General features: G+C 43.2%; 1 protein-coding gene across 7 annotated transcripts in view; it reads left to right on the forward strand.

Moving 5' to 3' along the window:
* The window catches only part of FKBP15 (FKBP prolyl isomerase family member 15), a 62,293-nt gene that overhangs the window by 242 nt on the left and 49,131 nt on the right, over positions 1-12,920 (forward strand). For 6 of the 7 annotated variants that reach the window (XR_010119993.1, XM_055271375.2, XM_055271374.2 and 3 more), the window contains exon 2: positions 9,564-9,679. The exons of the other annotated variant lie outside the window; for it this stretch is intronic. Coding sequence is in view for 5 of the 6 variants with exons in the window: in XM_055271375.2 (XP_055127350.1) it covers positions 9,564-9,679 (116 nt within the window). In the remaining variant the exon portion in view is untranslated. The remainder of the gene's footprint in view (positions 1-9,563; positions 9,680-12,920) is intronic. 7 annotated transcript variants of the gene reach the window in all.

The raw sequence follows: 12,920 nt of genomic DNA on the forward strand, positions 1-12,920 counted from the left end.
GTTGAGAGATACCGGCGGATTGTTGGAGGGGGGTCGATCTCTTCTCAGGCCTTTTCCCAACTTCCGGGGGGAGACCCTTGCCATATTCCGGTGCTCCACACCCCGCAGAATCTGGGCAGAGCTTGCAACTGTGCTGACTCTGCCGATCTGAGGTTCGGGACCCGGCATCTCTCTTGGCGGGAAGATAACCCTGGGTTTGCCTTTTGCATTCTGGGTCACAATTTCTCCGGTGAAATGGGAATGATTGCTGATGAGACTTCCTGCCTCAGAATTTTTGTAGGAGTCAGCTGGGGCTGATATGAGACTTCTTTTCTCTGTGGAGAAGGCGATGACACTTTAGAACCAGGCCTTGGTGGGTCAGCTCTAGCATCCTTCAAGGCCCAGCTCGGATGTCACGTTTTGGATGCTTTTCCTTCTCCTGCAGCCTCAGGCAGAATGAATTGCTTTCTCTTCCTTAGTCCTACAGCTAGGTGTGTTTGCCTCTATTCTTGTACCCCGAACCTATTAGATTATGACTCCTCACCGGACAGGGACTGCTTATGTTGTTCATTTCTGTCTAGCACCCAGCATGGTACCTAGCACATAGTGAGTACTCAGGAAGTGGCTGTTGAATGAATAATAGCTGCGAAATTGCACTTTGTAAAGTTTAAAGCTTAAAACCAACGTAACAGACTTCTGTCATTCTCCAGTTTCCCCGAGCATTATATTAATATATACCAGCCTGGAATAGAAATCTTTAAAGAGAGGAAGGGTTTTGTCTCTTTTAGTAGTCAGTTTAGCCTTTTCCATTGTGTTGTACCAGTGGACAGCTTGACTTCCTGCAAACTTGTGAGCTACCAAGCTCTGATCATTGCAGAGCTTTTCTTTGAACATATGCTTAACAAGTTTTGTGCGTGCTGAAGAATGTACTGGAAAAATGACAAATACACCACATATGCCCCTTGTTCTGCTAAATGCTAAGAGGTTACAAAAATGCTTAAACTGCTGTGCCTGCCCTTAAGTTGCTTCCAGATCTGTTGGGCCATGTGGTTTCTGTTGCAACCACAAATACTCAATTCTGCCTTGTAGGGTGAGAGTAGTCATAGACAATACATAAACAAATGAGTTAGTAGATGAATGACCATAAAATGACACTGGCCTTCTTTTGTCCTTAAATAGGAACTTTTGATTTACACCAAATAGCTGTATATTACCTATCCTTAAGTCTTTTCACTCTGACCACTCTGTTCCCTTCCTACCCCGTCTTTAGATGGCCTGCATTCACTTAGTTCCACTTTGAGTTCTTTCCGTTTCTCATTTATTTTACAGTTAAGCTGTGCTTTGGTTCCTTTTTTCCCTATTCCACTTTAAGTTCACATTCTTCACTATGTGAAAGTAGTTGGGAGAAGTCTGTAATGTTAGGGCTCCCAATTTTCAAGCAACAATCAGTCCAAGCTGACTGAAAATTATGGGATAGGTAATGACGGTCATGTGCTCTTTTCCAGATTCCGGGCCAGAGATAAATTCTTGGTGGCTCAACTATTCTTTTTTCCTGAGCAGGCTTCTCAAGGATCTGAGACACTTGAATTCTAGGCATGTGACTGTGCTTCTAGACATAGACAACAGCTAATTTATGATAAAAGACATACTAAGGAAAGTTATAGTTTATTTTTGTTCCCCATGGTTATCAGGAAAACCAAATCAAATTTAACACTGAGAATACAGAAAGTTTCACCAAAATTCTCTGATTTACCTATTCCTTTTTTGGTTTTCTCTAAGGAAGTAGAACATATGACAGTGAATACTGCAGCTGCTTTTCACTTCCTCTTTTATAGCCATATATTACTATAAGTAGACTTGCTTAAGTTCCAAGTCTCTTGATTTAAACACATGACTTGCTTGATTTCATTAAGGATATTCAAGCCTAATAGAAGTGGGGGTATCTGATAATCTGCCTTCTGAGTTTCTAGGCCCCTTAGAGTTTACTATTAATCTAGAAGTAGTAATCAGGAGGCTTGCTTTTGTTTCTTAGTTTGTTTTAGCCCATTCCTCACCGCTGTGGGAAGTAATAGTAATGAAGTAATAGTACTTGGCTTCAGCTAATCCAGATAGGAATAAGGCACAGTTTCTGTCCCTAAGAAACTTTTATTTTAGTAGTAGACTAAAATCAATCCAGGAATAATAATCACAAAACATTTTTAAGGGGCCAATTATGTATATGTTTGTTTTAGATTATAAAGGTATGTGTAGGCAGATCTGATTAGCATAGTAATGATAAATCACCAGTCTAAAGATGGTAAAAAGATAAATTAGCTGATCGTCAGAAAGCATTTTAAGTTCTGTAAAAGATAGGAAAAAGCCTAGATTCTAATATTGATTCTGTCCCCAGTTAGGAATGTGACTTTGGACAGATTATCTTCCATCCTTGTCCCTCCATACCCCAACCTATTCAATAATGAGGTTTAACCTAGATAAACTTTGAGACCTTTCCCAGTTCTATAGTTTTAATGTTAATGTTAATACCAGTTTATGGTTGCAGGTCAACTTGCATGTCAATCAAGCATGCTTCCACCCTTGCAGGGGTATCTGAGTTGAACCACATTTTGAGATAATAGGATGTGTTCACAAGTATATAAATACATACTCTGTGCTTACTTAATGCCATACACTGTTCTAAGAAATACATAGACATTATTGTATTTATTCCTCCCTTGTACTCTATGAAATAATTTTACCTACTATGCCCATTTTACAAATGAGAAATGTATATATATATAAAATTGTATTTACTCCTCTCTATGAGATACTATTAACTATTATATCCATTTTACAAATGGGAAAGGCTCAGAGAGGTAAGTTGCCCAAGATCATGCAGCTAGAAAGTAATGGAGCCTGGATCTGAAATCAGGTAGGCAGATTCCACCAGACCTGCCTGTGTGCTATTGTTGTTATTATTGAAATGGATGTTTGATGTCAGTTTGTTTAAAAAACTATTAATACTTTAACAACAAAAAGAATCTCTGTTTATGAAAATACATTGATACAGTATAAATGCATGTGTTTTTGTTTTTGATGAGAAAGAAAAGTAATATAAAACTGAGGTGAGGTGAGGTCCTTGGCGACTAAATGCATTGTCTAACATTTTTTTTAATATAGCTAATTCTGTCATGACTTTTCCTATGAATTATAAACATAGACTCAAGTCCAGAGCCAGCAAGATCATTCTTGCTAACATAGGGAGATTTTGTACATTTGAGAGTTCCTTAGTAGTGGAAAAATCTAATTATTTATTTTTGTTTATTTATTTATTTTTTTGAGACAGGGTTTTGCTCTGTTGCCCAGGCTGGAGTGCACTGGTGCAGTCATGGCTCACTGCAGCTTCGAACTCCTGGGCTCAAGCAATCCACTTGCCTCAGTCTCCCAAGTAGCTGGGACTACAGGCGCATGCCACCACGCCTGGCTAATTTTTAATTTTTTGTACAGATGGGTTCTTGCTATATTGCTCAGGCTAGTCTTGAACTCCTGGCCTCAAGCAGTCCTCCTGTCTCAGCCTCTGAGAGTGAGCCACCATGCTCTGCTAGAAATTTACAAGTAACTTATCTCCCAAGTTGATGTAGAGTCCATTAAAGATATTAATAGAAAATGGGGCCGTGCATGGTGGTTCATGCTTGTAATCCTGGCACTTTGGGAGGCCAAGGCAGGTGGATCATGAGGTCAGGAGTTCGAGACCAGCCTGGCCAACACAATGAAACCCCGTCTCTACAAAACTACAAAAATTAACTGGGTGTGGTGGCAGGTGCCTATAATCCCAGCTACTCAGGAGGCTGAGGCAGGAGAATCGCTTGAATCTGGGAGGCAGAGGTTGCAGTGAGCCAAGGTCGTGCCACTGCACTCTAGCCTGGGCGACAAAGCTAGACTCCGTCTCATTAAAAAAAAAAAAAAAAAAAAAAAAGGCTGGGCGTGGTGGCTCACACCTGTAATCCCAGCACTTTGGGAGGCTGAGGCAGGCGGATCACCTGAGGTCAGGAGTTCAAGACCAGCCTGGCCAACGTGGTGAAGTCCCATCTCTACTAAAAATACAAAAATTAGCCAGGCATGGTGGCGGGCGCCTGTAATCTCAGGTGCTCTGGAGGCTGAGACAGGAGAATCGCTTGAACCCTGGAGGTGGAGGTTGCAGTAAGCCGAGATCCTGCCATTGCACTCCAGCCTGGACGCCAAGAGCAAAATTCTGTCTCAAAAAAAAAAAAAAAAAAGAAAGAAAATGGAATTAATCTGAAAACTAATTAGGTTGACCTGGCTTTTGGATTGACTTTAGTCTTCAGTTGGCTGGTCTTTAGAACATCTATGGAAACACAGTTCACTTATGACACTCTTGTCTTTCCTTTTAAAAAAGGCTATACCTGCAAAATTAAAACAGCAAGCCCAATACCCATGGCTTACTGAAGTTAACAAGGACATTCATTTCTTATCAGTAATCTGTGCATAAGCTGTGTTATCTTAACTAGGTGCTAAGCTTTGTACATTTTTTACTGTGTTAAAGACAGTGAAACCCAACTCTTCCAGAATCTTATTCCTTTAGGCAATTTGCCCGAAATTTCCTGCCTGAAAGGACAAATCTTGCTCTATTCTAAATTCCGTAAGCATTTGTTGATGTCTTTTTAGGCCAGCGCTGCTCTCACTCAAGCATTGCATTTACAATCTCATTTAAACCTCTTAGTCCTTTACAGTAGGCATTTCTGGCCTATTTACAGGAAACTTAAACTTACACTAGACTACTTTGTGAAAAGAAGGTAATAGTTTCAAGTCATATCAAATTTATTTTGTAAAATGCTAGTGCATATTTCTCTATACATAAAACTTGTTTTAAAAAAACCTGAAAAGCCAAAATAACTTGTCGGGAAGTTTCAATGTTTACTTCACCTAAACTAAGGATGCCTTTGGAGAAGAGGCACTCAGAGCCAGACTAGACTTTGAATTCATTTATTGAGCCTGTTACATACCAGACCCTGGGCATACCTCTTTTTTTTTTTTTTTTTTTTTTTCGGTTTGCTTTATTGTGCCACGCAGATTTTTTTTTTTTTTTTTTTTTCCAAAATAAAGGTTGTGGCCAACCCTGTGTTGAGCGAGTCTATTGGCATCATTTTGCCAACAGCAAAATTGCTCCCTTCGTGTCTCCGTGTCACATTTTGGTAATTCTCTTAATATTCAAAAATGTTCTCTTGGTCAGTTGCAGTGGCTCACACCTATAATCCCAGCATTTTGGGAGGCTGAGGCGGGTGGATCACTTGAGGCCAGGAGTTTGCGAACAGCCTGGCCAACATAGCAAAACCCTGTTTCTACTAAAAAATACAGAAATTAGCAGGGCATGGTGGTGCACGCCTGTAATCCTAGCAATTTGGGAGGCTGAGGCATGAGAATCGCTTGAACCCAGGAGGCTTGAACCAGTGAGCTGAGATTGTGCCACTGTACTCCAGCCTGGGCAACAGAGTGAGACTGCATCTCAAAAAAAAAAAAAATATATATATATATATATGTGTATATATATATATATATACACACACACACACACATATATATTCACACACACACACATATATATATATACACACACATATATCTGAATATTTCAAACTTTTTCAGTGGTATTATATCTGTTATGGTGTGATCTTTGGTGTTATTGTAATTGTTGTTGCCACAAACCATGCCCATATAAAAATAGTGAAATTAATTGATAAATGTTGTGTATGTTCTGACTGCTCCACTGACTGGCAGTTCTCTATTTTTTTTTTAATCTCTTCTTGAGCCTACCTATACTCCATGACTCAGCAATATTGGCATTAGGCCAATTAATAACCCTACAATGACCTCAAGTGTTTAAGTGAAAGGAAGAGTTGCACATCTCTTGCTTTAAAAAAGGTAGAAATGATTAAGCTTTGTGAGGAAGGCGTGTAAAACAAAGATAGGCCAAAAGCTAGGCCTCTTGTGCCAGTTAGCCATATTTTGAATGCAAAGGAAACATTCTTAAAGGAAATTAAAAGTGCTACTCCAGTGAACACACAAATGATGAGAAAGCAAAACAGCCTTATTGCTGACATGGAGAAAGTTTAAGGGAATCTGATAGAACATTAAACCAGTCACAAATTTCCTTAAACCAAAGCCTAATTCAGAGCAAGGCCCTAACTCTTTTCAATTCTGTGAAGGCTGAGAGAGGTGAGGATGCTGCAGAAGAAAAGTTGGAAGTGAGCAGAGGTTGGTTCATGAGGTTGAGGGAAAGAAACCATCTTCATAGCATGAAAGTGCCAGATGAAGCAGCAAGTGATTGCAAGCTGCAGCAAGTTATCTAGAAGTTCTAGCAGAGAGAACTGGTGATGGTGGCTACACCAAACAACAGATTTTCAATGTAGACAAAACAGCTTTCTATTGGAAGAAGATCTAGGACTTTCATGGCTAGAGAGGAGAAGTCAATGCTTGCCTTCAAAACTTCAAAGGACAGGCTTACTCTTATTAGGGGATAATGCAGCTGGTGACTTTAAGTTGAAGCCATTGCTCATTTACCATTCCAAAAATCCTAGGGCCCTTAGGCATTATGCTAAATTTACTCTGCCTGTGCTCTGTAAATGGAACAAAGCCTGGATGACAGCACATCTGTTTATAGCATAGTTTACTGAATATTTTAAATGCACTGTTGAGACCCACTGTTCAGGAAAAAAAGCCTTCTTTCAAATTATTACTGCCCATTGACAGTGTACTTGGTCACTCACAAACTCTGATGGAGAGGTATAAGATTAATGTTGTTTTCATGCCTGCTAACACAACATCCATTCTGCACCTCAGATCAGGTCTTACCATTTAAGAAATACGTTTCATGGCTGAGCAGTGGCTCACACCTGTAATCCCAGAACTTTGGGAGGACAAGGTGGGTGGATCACTTGAGCCCAGGAGTTCAGAGCAGCCTGGGCAACATGGTGAAACCCTGTCTCTACAAAAAATACAAAAATTAGCCAGGTTTCTTGGTGCATGCCTGTAGTCCCAGCTACTTGGGAGGCTGAGGTGGGAGAATCCCTAGAGTGTGGTGGTGCATGCCTGTAGTCTCAGCTATTTGGGAGGCTGAGGTGGGAGGATTGGTTGAGCCCTGGAGGCAAAAGCTGCAGTGAGCCATGAACGCCCCACTGCACTCTAGCCTGGTGATAGATTGAGACCCTGTCTCTAAAAAAAAATTGTTTTAAAGAGTTAACACAGCAAGCCTGAGACTATTATTCCTAAAAAGCCCTGCTTACAAGGTTGGCTCTTGGCTGATATCTTAGTCTGTTTTCTGTTGCTTATAACAAAATACCTAAAGTGCGATAAAGAAAAGGAATTTATTTTTTACAGTTATGGAGGCTGAGAAGTTCAAGGTCGGAAGGGCTGTATGTGGTGAAGATCTTCTTGTTGGTAGGAACTCTCTGCAGGGTCCTGAGATGGCACGGGGCATCACATGGCAAGCATGCTGGATATACTAGCTCAGATCTTTCTTCCTCTTCTTATAATGCCACCAGTCTCATTCCCATGACATTTATGATAATCTAGTAATCCTTTTTTTTTGGTTCGGGGGAGACAGGGTCTTGCTCTGTCACCTAGGCTGTAATGCAGTGGCATGATCATAGCTCACTGTAGTCTCAAACTCCTGGGCTCAGTTGAGCCTCCTGCCTCAGCCTCTCAAGTAGCTAGGACTCCAGGCATTTACCACCAAGACTGGATAATTTTTTTTTTTTTTTGGAGACAGAGTTTCACTCTTGTTGCCTAGGCTGGAGTGCAGTGGCGCGATCTCGGCTCACTGCAACCTCTGCCTCCTGGGTTCAAGCGATTCTCCTGCCTCAGCCTCCTGAGTAGCTGGGACTACAGGTGCATGCCACCACGCCCGGCTAATTTTTGTACTTTTAGTAGAGATGGGGTTTCACCATGTTGGTCAGGCTGGTCTCGAACTCCTGACCTCAAGTGATCCTCCCGTCTCAGCCTCCCAAAGTGCTGGGATTACAGGCATGAGCCACTGTGCCCAGCTGACCCGTGCACTTTTTACTTTTGCTGATTTTGCTGTATATTCTTTTGTAATAGATCTTAGCCATGAGTACCACTATATGCTGAGACCATTGAGTCCTTCTCTAGAATCCTTGAACCTGGCAGTGGTCTTGGAGCACAAAAGGAAGAACAGGTTTTGCTGGGGCAGTGGGCATTGGAGGATATGAGTTCTGGTTTGGACATGTTACATTTGTATTGCCTGTGGGATATCTATGTTTTCTGGCACTCAAGAGCAAGTTCTGGGCTGAGAATACAGATTTGAGCATCATCAGCATTTGGATAGCATTTGATACCAAGGAATAAGTGGAGAGACAGTATGAAACCCTACCAAGGGAAAGTATGAAGCCCTGGAGACATGGACATTTAAAGATTGGGCAAATGAAGAAGAAGAGCCTAAGGAGTTAAAGAGAAGCCAGAGAAATGGGGCAGAACAAGCCAGGGATTGCATTAGTATTTATTGATATCTTATTTGGACCTGTTCCTTCCACAACCCCTGCAGAAGAGAGAGAATTCCCCAAGAGAAGAATTTGAAGAAGAACAAATTAATTGACAGTATAAAAAGGTGGTATGAGGTCAAATAAGATAAGGACTGGTAAACTGGGGTTAGTAACAAAGAAGTTGTTGGTGATTGGACGGGCCTGGTGGCTCACACCTGTAATCCCAGCACTTTGGGAGGCCGAGGCGGGTGGATCACTGGAGGTCAGGAGTTCGAGACCAGCCTGGCCAACATGGTGAAACCCTGTCTCTACTAAAAATACAAAAATTAGCCGGGTGTGGTGGCACGTGCCTGTAGTCCCAGCTACTTGGGAGGCTAAGGCAGGAGAATCACTTGAACCTGGGAAGCAGAGGTTGCAGTGAGCTGGGATCACACCACTGCACTCCAGCCTGGGCAACAGAGTGAAACTCCATCTAAACAAAAACAAAAACAAAACAAACAAAAAAATTGTTAGTGATTTTAGCAAGATCAGTTTCAGTGGAGTGGTGGGGGATAAGATTTCTTGCAAGGGATGATGAAAGAATGGTTCTGTTAGATGAAAGGATGGCAGGGACCATGTTTGATGGGTAAGTTTGTATCACAGCTTCATTTCAATTGAATAAACTAGTAAAAAGCAGGAGGGGGAGTAATCAGTAAGGGTGACTAGAAACTGTGATTTGCTAAAAGCAAGAATTTACAGTTTGAAGATACCATAGAGAGCATCTGAACTAATCACTTCAATTTATAGGTGGAAAAACTGAGGTCCAGAAAAAAGAAATGCCTCGACCAAGGTCCTGGGGATAAACAGGGTCAACTGATGATGTTCAAATCACATACACAATCTTGATTTCAAAGACTCTTTGCTGTGTCCAATATTTTTATTTTTATTTTTTTTAATTTTTAATCAGCTTTCCTAGCTTGAAGTGCTTCTAGTATTGAATGGTGGGATGTAGTCAAGGAGATATTTGTTCAAGGTTGGAGATGAGCAGCTTTTATAGTAATTCCAGGTTTGGGATATATCAGTAAAATTTCATTTTTCATTTTCTACTAACAGTGCCAGATTGGCCTCACTTTTTGGACTGGATCAGGCAGCTGCTGGCCACGGAAATGAATTTTTCCAGTACACAGCCCCAAAACAGCCTAAAAAAGGCCAGGGAACAGCAGCAACAGGTAAGTTAAGAGTGTATTAGCCGGGCGAGGTGGCTCATGCCTGTAATCCCAGCACTTTGGGAGGCCGAGGCCGGTGGATCACCTGAGGTCAGGAGTTTGAGACCAGCCTGCCCAACATGGCAAAACCCCATCTCTACGAAAAATACAAAAATTAGCCAGGTGTGGTGGCGTGTGCCTGTAATCCCAGCTACTAGCGGGGCTGAGGCCGGAGGATCTCTTGAACCCAGGAGGCAGAGGTTGCAGTGAGCCACTGTACTCCAGCCTGGGCAACAGAGCGAGACTCCATCTCAAAAAAAAACAAAACCGAAACAAAATAAAAACAAGAGTGTATTAGGGTTCTCTAGAGGGACAGAGCTAATAGGATATATGTATGTATGAAAGGGAGTTTATTGAGGAGAATTGACTCACACCATCACAAGGTAAAGCCCCATGATAAGCTGTCTGCAAGTTGAAGAACAAGGAAGCCAGTAGTGGATCAGTCCGAGTCTCAAAACCTCAAAAGTAGGGAAGCTGACAGTGCAGCCTTCAGTCTGTGGCTGCAGGCCTGAGAGCCTCTGGCCAACCACTAGTGAAGTCCAAGAGTCCAAAAGCCAGAGAACTTGGAGTCTGATGTTTGAGGGCAGAAAGCATCCAGCACAGGAGGAAGATGAAAGTCGGAAGACTCAGCAAGTCAGCCCCTTCCACCTTCTTCTGCCTGCCTTATACTAGCCACGCTGGCAGTTGATTAGATGGTGCAGGGGGTGGAGCCAAGATGGCCGAATAGGAATAGCTCCCGTCTACAGCTCCCAGCATGAGCAATGCAGAAGACGGGTGATTTCTGCATTTCCATCTGAGGTACCGGGTTCATCTCACTGGGGAATGCCAAACAGTGGGTGCAGGACAGTCAGTGCAGTGCACTGTGTGCAAGCCGAAGCAGGGCAAGGCATTGTCTCACTCGGGAAGTGCAAGGGGTCAGGGAGTTCCCTTTCCTAGTCAAAGAAAGGGGTGACAGACGGCACCTGGAAAATCGGGTCACTCCCACCCTAATACTGTGCTTTTCCAACGTGCTTGGAAAACGGCACACTAGGAGATTGTGTCCCGCACCTGGCTCGGAGGGTCCTACGCCCACGGAGTCTCGCTGATTGCTAGCACAGCAGTCTGAGATCCAACTGCAAGGCGGCAGCGAGGCTGGGGGAGGGGCGCCTGCCATTGCCCAGGCTTGCTTAAGTAAACAAAGCAGCCAGGAAGCTGGAACTGGGTGGAGCCCACCACAGCTCAAGGAGGCCTGCCTGCGTCTGTAGGCTGCACCTCTGGGGGCAGGGCACAGACAAACAAAAAGTCAGCAGTAACCTCTGCAGACTTAAATGTCCCTGTCTGACAGCTTTGAAGAGAGTAGTGGTTCTCCCAGCGCGCAGCTGGAGATCTGAGAACAGGCAGACTGCCTCCTAAAGTGGGTCCCTGACTCCTGAGCAGCCTAACAGGGAGGCATCCCCCAGTAGGGACAGACTGATACCTCACTCGGCCGGGTACTCCTCTGAGACAAAACCTCCAGAGGAACGATCAGACAGCTGAATTTGCAGTTCACGAAAATCCACTGTTCTGCAGCCTCCGCTGCTGACACCCAGGCATACAGGGTCTGAAGTGGACCTCTAGCAAACTCCAACAGACCTGCAGCTGAGGGTCCTGTCTGTTAGAAGGAAAACTAACAAACAGAAAGGACACCCACACCAAAAACCCATCTGTACATCACCATCATCAAAGACCAAAAGTAGAAAAAACTACAAAGATGGGGAGAAAACAGAGCAGAAAAACGGGAAACTCTAAAAAGCAGAGCGCCTCTCCTCCTCCAAAGGAACGCAGTTCCTCACCAGCAACGGAACAAAGCTGGATGGAGAATGACTTTGACGAGTTGAGAGAAGAAGGCTTCAGACGATCAAACTACTACGAGCTACAGGAGGAAATTCAAACCAATGGCAAAGAAGTTAAAAAGTTTGAAAAAAAATTAGATTAGATGGTGCCCGACAAGATTGAGGGTGGGTCTGCCTCTCCCAGTCCACTGACTCAGATGTTAATCTCCTTTGGCAACACCCTTACAGACACACCCAGGAACAATACTTTGTATACTTCAATCCCATCAAGTTGACACTCAATATTAGCCATCACTTTGGGAGGCTGAGGCAAGCGGATCACGAGGTCAAGAGATCGAGACCATTCTGGTCAACATGGTGAAACCCTGTCTCTACTAAAAGTACAAAAATTAGCTGGGCGTGGTGGCGCTTACCTGTAGTCCCAGCTACTCGGGAGGCTGAGGCAGAATTGCCTGAAGCTGGGAGGCGGAGGTTGCAGTGAGCCAAGATCACGCCACTGCACTCCAGCCTGGCAACAGAGCAAGACTCTGTCTCAAAAAAAAAGAAAAAAAAAAAAAATTAGCCATCACAACTGGCACTAGGATTGTGCCTTAACAGGTTAGATGGAAGGGTTAGCAGCCTTCCAAAAGTGACATGCCAGGTTGTGTATCCTTGACCAGTCTGGCTAAGCTCACCCCCAGTGGTGAGTGCTTCTCTAAGATCTGGGATCCTGATTCCTAGCAGCTAGATAGTGTGTGCTTTGTTGGGAACTAATGGAGAGGTTCGAAAGCAAGGCCTTCTGCCCCATATGGACACTGCTCCCCCAAACTCTGCCCACGGCACTCTAACTAGGCACTGTCCAGTGTTTTGGAGAGAAGGAAGACCTACTTTTCACTTCTTTTATCTGGACAGGTTAGCTGTAGGCTCCATCCTGAGGCTCCACCCCTCTAGGGACCCACTATAAGTCACCTCATTAGCATTGTCAAAAGATACAGTTATAACACATGTAGTTGTAAGATCTCAATTGGCTTTTATTTGACATTCTAGAATTGGGCAACACTTCATTCTATAAAATGGAATGTTGTGATGAGCTGAGCAGAGGAGTTGGCTTTATAGGCAGAAAAGTGCTGAAGAAAGCAGAAACAGAACAAAAAACAATTGGTCATTTCAAAGTTACTTTTGTTGTGTACGTTAAAGCAAAAGAGACCTCCTTCCTTATCATGCTGGCTAAAATTGGATTATACAAAAGATGTTCCTACCACTCTTATCAGTCAGGAAATTACAAGGGATTTGGGAGCACTGTGTCAGGAACCGAGGACAAAGACCAAACATATTTCATATTATACCACAGCCTATAGGCCCTTTACAGAAAATGTTTGCCGACCCCTGCTTTAAATATTACCTATTACTTCAGG

This window comes from Symphalangus syndactylus, chromosome 3, assembly GCF_028878055.3.
Source record: "Symphalangus syndactylus isolate Jambi chromosome 3, NHGRI_mSymSyn1-v2.1_pri, whole genome shotgun sequence".
NCBI lineage: Eukaryota > Metazoa > Chordata > Mammalia > Primates > Hylobatidae > Symphalangus > Symphalangus syndactylus.